Here is a 14,413-nt window from a genome sequence, read left to right on the forward strand (position 1 = left end):
GATACGCGGATTACATACATACATTTTTTGTTGACTCATGTGGCGTACGTGATGTCAGAGCCTTTTATGAAGTGATGTCACAATGAGTCAGCGCTTGCGCCGATTTGCGCCGATTTCCTCCGGAGTCAACAATCAACCCCGCATAAGGAGATTCCGAACGTTTCGCGCCGGTTCGGGAAAACCGCGCGTCGGGTCGGGTCGAGACCCGGCACTGCACTCCGCGCCGCGGCGGGGAACGCGCGTGCCGAATCTGAAGCCGGTGGGACGAACGGTTCTCGAGATACGTGGATTACAAACAAACAGACAGACAGACAGAGATTTGTCGCATTTATAGATAGATATCGAAAATGTTTTTTGAATAATTTTGATATTTCTTTAACATAAATCTTCTCTTATGGGGGTCCCTGGCAGAAAATATTTTCAGATGTCCTTGACCAAATATATATACATTTGGGGTCCTTGACATGAAAAAGTTTGAGAACCACTGTATAACATATAGACTAACATCCCTTTAGTTTTTTACAACAAGGGTTCATATTTTAGATTGTAATTAAAGAATATAAAAGATGAGTGTTAAATTGATTTCATTTACTTCTTTCTATTGTTTTAGAGATTCTTATTTCAGAGGTTGGGGGCATGCGTACAAGTAGCTAAATATGTCATTTTACACAGAATAAGCCCATTCCCAAGATACAACGCAACCTTTCATGGTTGGATGTGACTTATGGGGGCTAGAAGTGTTACTGTAAATAGCAATAAAGAAACTGCTGGCTTATTGTGTCTAAAAATACATATTTAGCCACTTGTACGCATGCCCCCATGTGTACGCATGCCCCACATTTTAGCACGGTAAACGCAATAAAACAATAGAACAAAGCAAATGAAAATATTTTAACACTCACTTTTTCTTTTCTCTAATTACAATCTAAAACATGAACCCTTGTTGTAAAAAACTAAAGTTGTCCTTTAACTTAGTTTTCTTTTGTCCTTTTCCAGTGAAGTCCGACCCTCATTATACGATTCCTACTTTCACTTCCGAAATGCACGTTTGCAGAGAGCCTCAGGATGACGACTACACACTGGTTCCCAGGGCAGAAAACACTGTCCTTAACCTGCAGGAGAATTCAGAGTCCACCCTGACCCTGGAGTCTAGCTCAGACATTGACAATCGGGTTAAAACACCCAGTGAGGTGAGCAGTCAAGGGCTTTAACACAGTGACTTACTAATATTCAAGAATTTCAAGTTTCAAATTGATTAGAAAACATCATGCCGAACAGTACGAAGTATGACAAACAGTAAAAGTTTTTTTTTATCACTTCTGGTAAAGCATGAATTTTTGGGGCAATCACAAATGGAGCGTGTCAATTGTTTCTCAGTCTACTTTATTTTTCACCTCCCTTGCATTTCAGGAACCAACCCAGGCGCGTCCCAGGCCAAAGTTGGCTAATAATAAGCTGTGTGCAATGAACGTGGCAGAGAAGGGGGACAAACTAAAGGACCGACACCGCTTCTTGCTCAACCCCCGATTCCTCCCCCCAAATGTGCAAGCGGGGGGGAAATCCCTCATCTACCCTCACAGCAGGGCGGAGAAGCCAGTGGAGGGGAAGAAAGCACTGCTGGATCAGAGGTACTGTATCCTGTCTGTGATGACGCACTGATGTAACCACCTGGAGTCCAACCCAGGGGCGGAGCAATTCAGAACCGGGCCGGTATGCGAGCCACAATGCTCGGGCCCCGTTACCCGTCTCTCCCCAAAACATACCTCTGACGCACCCTGTAGACAATAATATGCCTTCCGGTTGGTTCCAAGATTTCTAGCGGAAGTGCTGCGTTTAACGGACGTTACGTCATGCGATGCGGGTCTGTTTACATTCCCCAGCGAAAAAACTAAAATAGATTGTAGCTCTTAACTCGCTCTTAATAGGTGTAACATTGCTTGAATCAATGTTTTTGTTTGTATATTGTTTATTGCGAGCGCAACCGACGGAGCAGGAGACGTAGACCAGATTTTGTCGTGCAGGGAATATGTTTGCAGGAACACCGCACTGTGAAAAAAATACAGCTTCCGGGAAAATTCAGCCCCACCTCCTAGAACGGTTTCTGCCTTCTATTGTCACCAGGCTTTTCTCTTCGCAGATGAGTAAGCCTGGCTACGCGAGGCTACCTCTGACCTGACCAAGGGAGCTATTAGTCTCGTCTAGTGCATTGGTTCTTCAACCTTTCAAGCCACGACCCTTCAAAATAATCATATTTGACAGACAAGCACTTAGAATTGTAGGAGTTGAGGCGCTTTATTTGACTCGGTTCCACATACAAATATTGTGAAAATAGCTGATCTACCGGTACATGCTTACAACACCTCGCGGTGCATGTAGATCAGAATTGTTTTTGCTACACAGTACAATGTTTTTGATGGTGAATGCAGCGAGCCCTTTTACCATCAGTATCATAGTGTCTATGATGATCCAATCATGACATATTGACATCATCATGGGTCATACAGTATCATATGAAAGGATTTCATAATGTAGCCTTGATTGAACACAAAAGCCTGCGCTCAGGTAATCCTTCTCTCATATCGCTCCCAAATACAAACAGCCTTTCCCTTAGTCAGAGCAGCGGCACACCTTTTGTGCCACAGTAATGACGTGTAACATGATCGTGACAGCACTATGTCATTTCTCCCACCGCAGGCGACGTCTTCCTCATCGTATTACCACTGGTGTTGTTATAATGATGGGCACATTAATACCTAAACCTGACCTATAGATTATCACATTAAAACCAGGGAAAGCATCTGAGTCATTTTACATTTTAGCATTGGCTTTATCAAAAAATTTGTTCGAAAATGTTTGAAAAATGTTTGATAATTTAGATTTTCTTTTTAACACAATTTTTCTCTATTGGGGGTCCCTGGCTGGCACAAAACATTTTCAGATGGGGGTTCTGCGGCCAATTATATGCCAATTTGGCGGTCCTTGAATAAGTATCTATTTAGAAGGCATTTGTACTGTAGGGGCCTCAGGTCTTAGGGTTAGGGTTAGGGTTATACTAGTTGAGAGCTTAAAGTACTGGACTTACACCATCTAAAAAAGTCTGTTCGATACAATGTTTTTTGAGAAAGATGAAGTGGAAACATTTTCTGCTAAGCTGTTCACTGTTATAAATGAAATCAGCTTATAAAAATGAGATGCTATGGATCTATATGCCACACCAGCATTTCACTGCACACACTTGAATGAGCATTTGAGGAATGAAACCTCTTCAATCGTAAATCTATGCATAATCTTGATGATTAATAGTCCCGAGACTCCATATGAATTATGCTCCTTGGTATCCAGGCCAGACACAATGCAACATCCCAATAACATGGAGTGGAAATTCCCATCGCTGGCGTCAGACAAAATGTTGGGACCATAACAATCTGCCATCTGTCACATTTTCAATGTTCCTCCAAGCTTCTACACAATACACTCTTCACAGTATTCTAATGGGAAGTGTGTGTGTGTGTGTGTGTGTGCGCGTGCGTGCGTGCGTGTGTGTGTGTGTGTGTGTGTGTGTGTGTGTGTGTGTGTGTACACAAACATACTCTCGCTCACACACATGTACGCATGAATGCGCGCACACACATAGTGTAGATATAAACGCGTGTTTGCGTGTGTATGTGTACACGCACAAATCTATACTTAGATAGATTTATAGACGTAATAATAATATTATTATAAAAAGAAAAAACAGGCCAATTGTGTTCACATAGATGCCCGACTAAGCTGGTTGATTTGAACCCACAACCTTTGTGGTGGTGGGCAGGGACTTTACCACTGCACCACATGAGCGCTTGATTATTATTATTATTATTATTATGAATGTTAACAATAATAATAATGTCTTTATTTATCCCAGAGGGATATTTCATTTCACACGTTCAACAACACAACATAACATACACCACATATAGGCTACATACTGTAGAGTCCCCACCAGAGTACACAAACAACATATCAGCAAGGCAGTTTGCTTAGCGCTGAAAATGGCTGAGTGGACAAAACCCCCGCTAAAACCAACCTTTTCCCCTTCTCAAAGTTCTATATCTCCACCCAGATGGCGTGATTGTAAAGTGACGGTTGAAGGGATGAACCATGTCATTTACTATTGTGAGTGTTAAGTGTGTGATGGGTTTATCATTCATATCAGAAAGTGTGGGTGTGGGAAAGGCCAATAATGCGGGAAGGCCAATATCTATATAGATACAGTAAATCGATATACTGTAGATATGTACATACTGTATATGAGTGCCAGACAGGTGTGGTTTACCTCATCAGCTTCCTTTATGATGTCTTAGAAAGTACAAACTGAACTGTACTTGACTAAACTAAATTGACTTTACTACCTAAATTGACTTTCAAATGGATCACTGTAATACTATAAACCTCCTGGCATAGGACCACTGGGTTCAGTGGTGGAAGAAGCTCTCTGTAAAAGTATCAAACATGAAACATCACAGTATAAAACTCTGTTACAAATAAAAGGTAAAAAAAAATGTATACCTACCAAAGAAAAAGGAGTAAAATTGTTCAAAATGTGTCAAACCTTTTCGAAAACAGCAGATCCACAAGTTCAGATCGCATCGATGCATTGTAAGCTCATAGATCGGCTATTTTCAAATTAGCCAAAGTATAAATTTGAGTTTTAGTACTTGAATAAATGCACTTAGTTACTTTCCACCACTGAGAGAGTTTAACAAAGAGGCCAATTCTTGTTTCTAGTGTTGACACACTGTTGACCACAACTCTGGTGGTGTATTCTATTCTCCAGTCGTGGCTCGTCAGCAGCAGGCTTTATCTCTGCTGAGAATATACCGCTATGAATGCAACATATGTCACTTTGTGCATTCTGCAGCACAGCACATATTGTGTACAATTTGTTATAATCCGACCCTCAACATTCCTTCCTTATTTTGGTCAAACTCGTTATGTTAACATTGGTTGCATTGAATATGTACGTGTCAAAGCTAATGTAGTTAAGCTTAATTCACATCAGCAGCCATGCATAACAGCTATATATGTTTTTCTATGTGGAGGGATGAGGACACTAGTGTGTGTGTGTGTGTGTGTGTGTGTGTGTGTGTGTGTGTGTGAGAGAGAGAGCTTGTGTGCTAATGCACATGTATAAATGTATTTGCCATGCATTTTCCATGTTTATCTGTACTGTACAGTATGTGTGCCCATGTATTTATTCATTAGTTCTGGTGGAATTTCATCATTTTAAGGACAAGACAACTTGGCCTTTGTTCCTGTCCATTTCTCTTAGGGTACAAAGGCCCACTGCAAGGCCATCAAATGATTTTAAGTCCATGGAAACATTGATTTTAACTTAAGGGATTAGCAACAATTACATTTTTCATATATACCTGTTGTATGTATGGTAGAGTTTGTTAATACAATATAACTTATACAACACAATTGGGTTGCTTGTATTTGGTCTCCCTGCTCTTCTATTGAGACATTATATTGTGTCAAAGCCAGGTCATGTCTCAGCTAGACACAGGACCTGACACAAATTTGGACGTGATGGTCAAGATTCAATGTGTCCCCTGAGCAAACAGGCAGGTTCTATTAGATCAATGGTATAAAAAACAATCAGGACTTGTGCAGGAAACCAGGTTCAAATCCAGGGTAGAAGAGGAAAGTTATATACAGTGCAGCTTTTTCTAACTAACTTTAAGTTAGTTTGTGACACGTCCAAAGGAGATGTCCCAAAGTGTCCTCTGCTGAGTTACATTGTGGGCATACAGAACGATAAAACGAGTGCCGTTTAGAATGCAGTCTGAATTACCTTAAATTGAACCAATTGGTGTCTGGAGCTATTCGCATGAACCGCAAATAGCTTTAAGATCCCATCTTTCATCCCTAATTGTTATAACAAGATCTCTTTCTTAGGCCTCTTTTCATATGCTGGAGATTGATTCACATGCTGTGATACAAATCTGCCTTGTGAATAAGTCTCTTTGAATCAGAGGGTTGACTCGTGTTGAAACAATATGTGAAGGAGGTGGAATACATTCAAAGTTTGATATGTTTTTTACAATTTTTTTTTTACTAATTTTCTTTTTTTGTTTTATTTAATTTAATGTTGAATGAGTATGAGTTGTAAAAAGAAAATTGAAACAAGCCCAAAAGCTTTCTTGTGGTGTTTATCCTTTTAGTTGACCTTGTATCAGTGAACTGTACTGTCCTATACCTTTTCCTATGCAAACTTCTAATAAAGTTTCAATCAATCAATCAATCAATCAATCAATCAATCAATCAATCAATGCTAGTTTAATAGGCCAATGCCGAATTTCTGACCTTTTGTGAAAAATAATTAAATAATAATAAATGTCAGTGAAATAAATAAATATGTTATCCTATAAAAATACAGAAACGTAACCAAAGACAATGGTTTATATTGTCAAAAAAGAGTTGGGAGGGGGAGGGGGTGTGTGGGGGGCATGGGGGCAGGCAGGGCATTTGGCCAAACTGAGGGGGCATGGTGGCCAATGGCCTTCATGGCCTCCATGAAATTCCTTCCCTTTCAGAGTGAGTGTGTTGGCTCAGCTGGTGTGTTTTCACAAAGTAATACAGGAAATATGGGCGGGTGTACGTTCTACTGTACCTGTTGCATTACCTGTGTTTATTTTTAAGACTAAAAGCCCGGTTTCATTTTGTCTCCCTGACAGCTCCACAAATGAACCCATTCCTGTCTTTCTTGCAAATCCATCAGTAGTGGTGTTCACTAGCTATACTGTCGGACAAGTGTACGAGGTAAGTTCATGTTTTGTCTTTTTTTCCTTCGTGTTTATTGGAAGTGAGGCACAAAAAGAGTGTCATTCACTGCACATACTGTATAAGCATACATACCTGTATGTACAAAAGAAAAAACAGAATGACATCTATCCATATATCTATCTATATTGACATCATCAATATAGACCATGCACAGATCACCATGTGCTCTTGTTTTGTCTGATTCTATTGAACTACAGTACATACAGTACTAAGTACCACTTCCAGGGTCTGACACCAATGGCTGCATTACAGCATTGCTCTTAAGTGTTCAGTTTACTTAAAAACTGAAGAAATTACATGGTACAAGTTACAATTTAGTCCAAATCTTCCACTTCCACACGATACATCACTATACTATTTAGACATTTAGCAGACATTCTTGTCCAGAGCAGCAAGATTGGAGTAAAGCTGGCCGCACACTAGCCGATAATCGGGCTATTTAATTACCCTCCCGACAATCGGGCTGCCACCGACTGAAACGGGCCCGATTATCTTGTAGTGTATTGCCAGCTTAAGTGGCAAGAACATGTGATACAATTCTGCCATGTGAAATAAGTCTCTTTGAATCAGTGTTGATTCATAATTTTGTTTAAAAAAGATGTGAGGGAGGTGGAGTAGATTCAAAGTTTGATATTTTTTTGATAATTTGGGACTTCTTTGTTTGTTGCTTTAGTTTAACTATTAAAAAATAGTTCAAAGAAATGATACAAAGTAACTATGATACAACCAGACCACACAACACCACCCCTATTCCCAAAACGAAGTGTGTGATAGAGTCTGGTTTATTAACCAGGCAAATGATACCAGGAATGCTGCCAAAAAATAACATACTGCAATTGTGGACAAGCAGAATATGTCTAAGTGACCAGTGCTATTTATGAGTTAATTTCATCAAGCGTTCCGCTAGCCAATCACAGGGTGTCCAGCAAAGCTTGCAGCCAATGGGACCCTGGGCATACAACAAACTTTGAGACTTTTTTGCCAAGATGTAGACCACATCTAGGCCAGATGTAGGCCACGCTTCAGTTTACTTTAGGGACCGAACGTTTTTTTTTTGGGAACCGGACAAAGCCAGATGTTGGAGCTTAGCTCCTTCCAGGAGCACCGCTCAAAAATAGGCAACAAGATATGATCTAAGGAATGAGGAGTGATAGGGGCTGAGTTTTCAGACTGTGACCAGAAATTCTGAGTGAGTGTGCATTCCTGACTGTGATTCCAGAACTTGGGAGCCAGGATGGAGTAGAGTCAAAAAGAATGCTTTAGCGCATGGGCCAGGCTGCAGGGGTGAATCATGTTCTGAAGCTCAGGGGGTGTCATGCCCTTGTTTGCCATGTACAGGTCATCAGCAGTGTTTTGAATTGGTTGCGGGCATCAACCGGGAGGCTGGGAGCCATAGTGAAGGGAGTACAGTATGGAGGAGACACATGAAACTTTAGGGAGGTTGAGGACCAGTCATTCTGGATCAGTTGTAGGGGTTTGAGAGAGCATGTCGGCAGATAGCGAGGAGGAGGTTGAAATGAGTACGGTATGTTGTAAGTAGGCTTGTATAAGAAGCTGCGCAGACTCCTTGGTGAGGAAGGGTCTGATCCTCCAGATGTTTTACAGTGCAAACCTACAGAATCAGTGATCGCTGCATTGTGTGGCTTGAGGGACAGCTGACTGTCCAACAACACTCCCAGGTTCTTGGCAGTCAAAACAGGAACTGATTGAAATGGAAAATATCCTGCAGGGGGCAAGACTTTCCAAAAAGAAGAGAAAATCTCAGTCTTGTTTGCCTGGAGCTTGAGTTGGCGGACAGACATCCACTGAGATGTCAGCCAGACATGCATCGATGTGATGTTCAAGCTGTGTGGCAAAGGGAGGAAAGGAGCAGAACAGTTGAGGGTCATCAGCCTAACAGATGAACCAGAGATGGGAAAAAAGGGAGGGGGGAAATACAGACCACTGGGGAACTCTGGTCTCGACGGTATGGGGGATGAAAGCAGACCTTTCTATGAAACCCTGTAGATTCAACCGGTCATACAGGAGGATTGTGGTTCACCTGAGTGGCGTCCCAGTGATGTCAAGGTCAGAAAGGGTGTCATGGGGAAGCTGATGGTTGACTGTGTCAAATGCTGCGGATAGGTCTAGACCTAGAAGGATGAGGACTGAGGAGTAGGAGCTAGAGCGTGCCTTCTCTTGTCTTGTTACATGTGCACTTGTGCAGTAATAATTCCTGACATCACTTAATGTTCTGTCTTCTTTTCTCTCTTTCCTTTAGACTACAGTGCAACTGAAGAACCTGACGGCCACCAGCCGCCATGTGAGAGTCATCCCTCCCACCACTCCATATTTTTCCATCGGCCTGGGTGAGTTCTGCCTTCGATCCTGAAAAAAGACGAGTGAGGAAATCCTACTAAATAGGCCATAAACGGTCATGAGTGATTATATTGAAGAGGAACGCCAGAGTGTTTTGACAGATAGAGTATACTCATAACATACCTGGAATGCAGTCAGTGGTTTGTGGCATTCCTGTGCCACAGCCTGAATCTGTATGGGATATTGGTACTACCTACTGTAACAGACACTTAAGTGTGGGTAGGTCTGTCCCAATTATTACATAATCGCTTATAATCATGCATCTGAGACAATCACAATAAATTTTTGCATAATCAACATAATCATTTCCATATTAAAAACATCATATATTTTCTAAAATAGTGGAAATAGCATATCTACAAGCTCAATATCAGATCTACAAGCTTGTAGATCGGCTATTTCCACTATTAATGTTTATTTTTAAAGGGGCTATGTCACCTAAAGGGGTACTGTCACCTTAAGAAATCATCTTAAAAACAAGTTAATATTTTTTGATGTCATTGTGGGAATGCGCGATAAGCCAATCAAATTAATTAATTGACTGTTACTTACTGTATGTCTGTACAATGTACATTCCCTTCCCATCGCCCGCAGGGTCGCTCTTGCAGCCCTCAGAAAGCAACTTTTCTGCTCCCACAGGGCTACTGGGCTAGCACTAAAGCTAAAGACACAAATGTATATATAAATCTGTGCATATAAAAATTATATTTCCAGCCAAATCTGGTTGTTACTTTCCCATTGTTCATGAGAATCTGCTTGTTTATGTTTAATTGTTGAAATGGAAAACACAATGTTTTCACCAAGAGGGGATGTCAGCCTCTCGCCGGGCAGCGGGGCTGTAAATGCGGGGGGGCTTGCCACCTTTTCCCCCGCCGCTGCCCGTAGCCCCCGCTAGCTCTGTCCTCACACGCTCGCTTGCATCGCATTGCACGGCCACACACACACACACACACACACACACACACACACACACACACACACACACACACACACACACACGATACCACATTGTGGCTGGCTGAGTGAGAGCTCTGGTTAATCGCGTTAGAATGCGTTCTCCATAACGTTAATAGTTTCAATATAAGGAACGATGTTGGGTAAGTAAGTGATTTGAATAAGGATATAGCCTATATTGATGAAACAGAAACGCTGTGTTTATCAGCATTTCTCCAGACTGAGGCTGTCTGTCTGTCTCGTCTCCTCCTCCCCGGGAGTGGAGGGGGCTGCGCTACAGGGGATGGGATCATTTGATTCAGACCGTTTTAAGAGAGACCACGTGACCTACTGTATAATACTACGATAATTTCAGGGCGTGTCGGGCCATCTTTAAGCATAAAGTAATTTAAAAATGTGTTATTTGTCATATCTGCCCTGTGCATCTTTTGTTTACGAAGGTTAAAAGCCAAACATAAATGTTGCTTTTTTCATAATGTTCCAATAATGTTCAACGACAGAAACAAAATGTAATCGTTTATTGCAATCATTTGTGTGACAATTAATCGTCAAGTAAAAAGGCATAATCGTGGCTAGCCTAGTAAACGACCAACTTCTGTAATCCAGAAACAAATGAAATGGTTTCCGGAAGAGGGCGGGTACAAGGCTAAATCGTGACAGCCCCAAGTGTGGGGCGATAATGCGTTATTACGCTGCGCTGCCGCTGACTTAACATAAGGAGAAAGGATTAACAGTGAGCTGCTGTCTGGCAGGCAGATTCCCCGGCGTGGGCGGTGTCGTCGCCCCAGGGATGAGCTGTAAGTACACGGTGCGCTTCGCTCCAGACTCCCTGGCAGAGTACGAAGACTTCATAGTGGTGGAGACCCAGGCTCTGTACCCTCTCCTGGTGCCCATCAAGGCCCGACGACCCCCTCCAGTGCTCACCCGTGAGTCTCCTTCCTTGTGCCCTTATCCCAGTGGTCATCGCCATGCTGGCTTGTGGTGGACAGTTTTGTCAACATTACATTTTTGCCAAAATGAACGGACAATGTATTACCAGAAACACATAAAGGGGTAGCCCTGAATGACCGTAACAGGTCTGTAACTCTCTGAGTTATGGTGGTCCGTCCTTGAAAATAAAACGTTTTGAGGATTCCTAATGTGCCACATAATGTGCCTGTACATATTCTGAAGCAAACCTGGAGACTTGACATTCAGTAATTGGGTAATTATGATCAAAATGAGAACATTATAATGTTGTGTTTAACAGAAAATTGAAATTTGCCATGGACAAGGCCAAGTCTTTTCCACGGACACATTTGTCTATGTACTGTTTCACAGAACATTGCTTTGTAAAAGAATACATCAGTAGCTCTGAAACGTTGGAATTTCAAGGACCCTCATGTCTTGTACAAATTGAACCAAATGCGTGTGAGGACATTTACTGTACAAACCTGTAAGGTCCAAAGGATCTCTCCCTGTGCCCCACTTTGAGAACCACTGGAATACATGATATTAATGTTATCGCTGCTATCCGCCTATCCCATGAATATGTATTACTAACGTGTTTACCCAATGCCCCAGTACCCAGGGCCCTGGACTGTGGCTATTGTCTGGTGGGAGGGGTGAAGTTTGTGGAGCTGCAGTGCCGTAACGATGGTCTCAGCGCCGGTACCTTCTGCATCATACCCAAGAGTCAGTGGCCAGCCTCGAACCTGCGGGTAAATCTACATGGGACGCATATAATGCCAAGATGTTGTGTTGTGTTATGATACAATTGACAATTTAGGCATTTAGCAGCAGCAAGGTAAACACAAGGTGAACACTGGGGTCGTAACACATCAGATGCATAGAAATAGTTATCTATCATAGGTAAAGTAACCTATCAATAGTCTAAACAGTTTATTATATATTTAAAGAAAATCTGTACTTTGAAACTGTATACACTAAGACACTATAGGATGCCAGGTCTACAAATGAACCTGGCATCTGTCTACCCAACATGCTATCTAATAAATGACATTTTAGCCTTTGCACAAGCCTGCCAGGTCGTCAAGGCTAGGGCAAGTGCTGCATCATAACAATGACACTGCAGACCGAGAAACATAACATTATGGTTAACAACCACCCTGCGATACCAAAATACATGAGCTCACATCCTTTGCGGTCGCGTGTTGTGTTTGACCTCTCTTAACTGTCGGTTTGTCATTTTTCTTCTATTTATAGTCGGTGGTAACGGCTTGCTTTGCGGAGCAGCAGCCGTTCGCTGTGAGCCCCTCGCTGTTTGAGCTGCAGCCTGGCCAGGCCACCTTAATGGAGGTGAGTTTCTGTGGAACGCTTGAGCCTGGAGGCTCTATAGGCCAGTGATTCTCAAACCTTTTTCAAGAACCCCAAAATTGACACTTATTAGCCTGCGGACCCCCATTTGAAAAGATACGCCAGAGAAACCCCACATTGAGAATACCTTTACGGCTCTTGCAGTGATTCCCAACCATTTTAGTTTCAAGGACCCCCAGTTTGACATGCATTAGGCCCACATTTAATGGCATTTCTATCTCTGAGACCCCGATTGTTATCAATGTTAATTTAAAGATTTGTTTTTTGGGGGCTTTTATGCCTTTATTGATAGGACAGTAGACTGACAGGAAATGGGGGGAGTGACCAGCAGCAAAGGTCGTCCGGATCGGGAATCGAACCTGCAATGCCGTCAGGCATCCATGCCTATGCGGCAATGTCTAAGTGGTATGCGCCCGGACCAGTAGGCCAGCGGGCGCCCCATCAATGTTAATTTAACTTCCATTTGGTTCCATTTGTACACTCTTTAAGTTACATACCCATAAGTGTCCATTTGGTTCCTAACTTTTCAAGTCAAGAAACCCCCAATACAAACACAGGTCTCTGCCAGGTGAGGAATGTTGGTTGTGGGCGTGCATTGTTTGATATTGAGTGATCATCAAGCTGTGGGACCCCATGGAACTCCCTCAAGGACCCCTTGGGTCCCCGGACCCCACTTTGAGAACCAATGCTCTAGGCCAGGGTTCTTCAAACCTTTTCAAGTCAAGAAACCCCCAGAAGCAAAGATCCATGTTAAAAAGGATGGACTAGTATGTAAATATCAGAGGTTGTCCTTTATCTGTTACCATAAACATTAACAAAATAACATTGTATCCTTTTCAAACAAGAGCTCATTCATTGTTCAAGGTCTCCTCGTAGATATGGAGGAAACGGTGTAAGCCAGACATGTGAAACAGACTAGTTTTTATTTATTTATCCAAAAGAAAACAACAGTGAAAACAGAACACTGAAAGAAGAATGAAAAAAAAAAAAAAAAAAAAAAAAAAAGAACCATGCACGCATACTTCCTACCTGGTTTAACCAATGCAGAGCCATAGCATACACTATATGACTTAAACCCTCATATACTATACACAGTATACCTAAGTAAACTGGACCTGTGTGTTCTGTACTTGGACTGGCGCATAATTCTTTCCCTCTATACAAAATGTCTACATTGCGACATGTTGTCTGCTTGTAGCCATTTCTGTGCTGCTAGGGTTCAAGTGCTTCACATCCTACCTAATGGTTTAACTATCATGTGTTAAGCACCACAGTGATTCATGTGCCTGTCATTCACTCTCAACATGGATAAGAGTGTAATAAATATTATTCACGTGGGGGTTGACTCTCTATTTAGATATTATGTAGCCTACTATGTGTGGGACTATCAGTCAGATATTGTAAATTATTTACAAAAAAATGTTAGAGCCAGATATAGAATTACGCTATATCCAGTGATGTAAAGTAACTAAGTACATTTACTTAAGTGCTGTACTTAAGTACAATTTTGAGGTATTTGTACTTTACTTGAGTATGTCCAATTTCCAATACTTTTACTTCTACTCCACTACATCACAGATCCAAATATTGTACTTTTACTCCACCACATTTATTTGAAAACTTTAGTTACTTTGCAGATATAGATTATATTTCTAGGGAGCGACATGCGACCTTGCTGCGGACTTTTACTTGTAACAGAGTATTTCTATATTGCAGTGTTGATACTTTTACTTTAAGTAAAACATTTGAGTACTTTTTCCATCACTGGTTATATCTGGCTCTAACATTTTTTGTTAGAGTCCTGACGTCACTCCCAGACACTACCCCTGGGTTATTCCAATACAAACACAGGTCTCTGCCAGGTGAGGAATGTTGGTTGTGGGCACGCATTGTTTGATATTGAGTGATCATCAAGCTGTGCAAAATGAGTAGATGTTGGGGGTTTAATGGGGACTAA

At 41.8% G+C, this 14,413-nt stretch overlaps 1 protein-coding gene across 1 annotated transcript in view; it reads left to right on the forward strand.

Annotated features, from left to right (window-relative positions):
• The window catches only part of dlec1 (DLEC1 cilia and flagella associated protein), a gene marked incomplete at both ends in the record, with an annotated part of 65,403 nt that overhangs the window by 6,109 nt on the left and 44,881 nt on the right, over positions 1-14,413 (forward strand). The window contains 7 exons of the mRNA XM_080751748.1: positions 997-1,190; positions 1,411-1,628; positions 6,720-6,804; positions 9,089-9,176; positions 10,893-11,066; positions 11,704-11,840; positions 12,346-12,438. Of these exons, the coding sequence (XP_080607874.1) occupies positions 997-1,190; positions 1,411-1,628; positions 6,720-6,804; positions 9,089-9,176; positions 10,893-11,066; positions 11,704-11,840; positions 12,346-12,438 (989 nt within the window). The remainder of the gene's footprint in view (positions 1-996; positions 1,191-1,410; positions 1,629-6,719; positions 6,805-9,088; positions 9,177-10,892; positions 11,067-11,703; positions 11,841-12,345; positions 12,439-14,413) is intronic.

Source organism: Nannobrachium achirus (assembly GCF_963921795.1).
Source record: "Nannobrachium achirus genome assembly, chromosome: 21".
NCBI classification, from domain to species: domain Eukaryota; kingdom Metazoa; phylum Chordata; class Actinopteri; order Myctophiformes; family Myctophidae; genus Nannobrachium; species Nannobrachium achirus.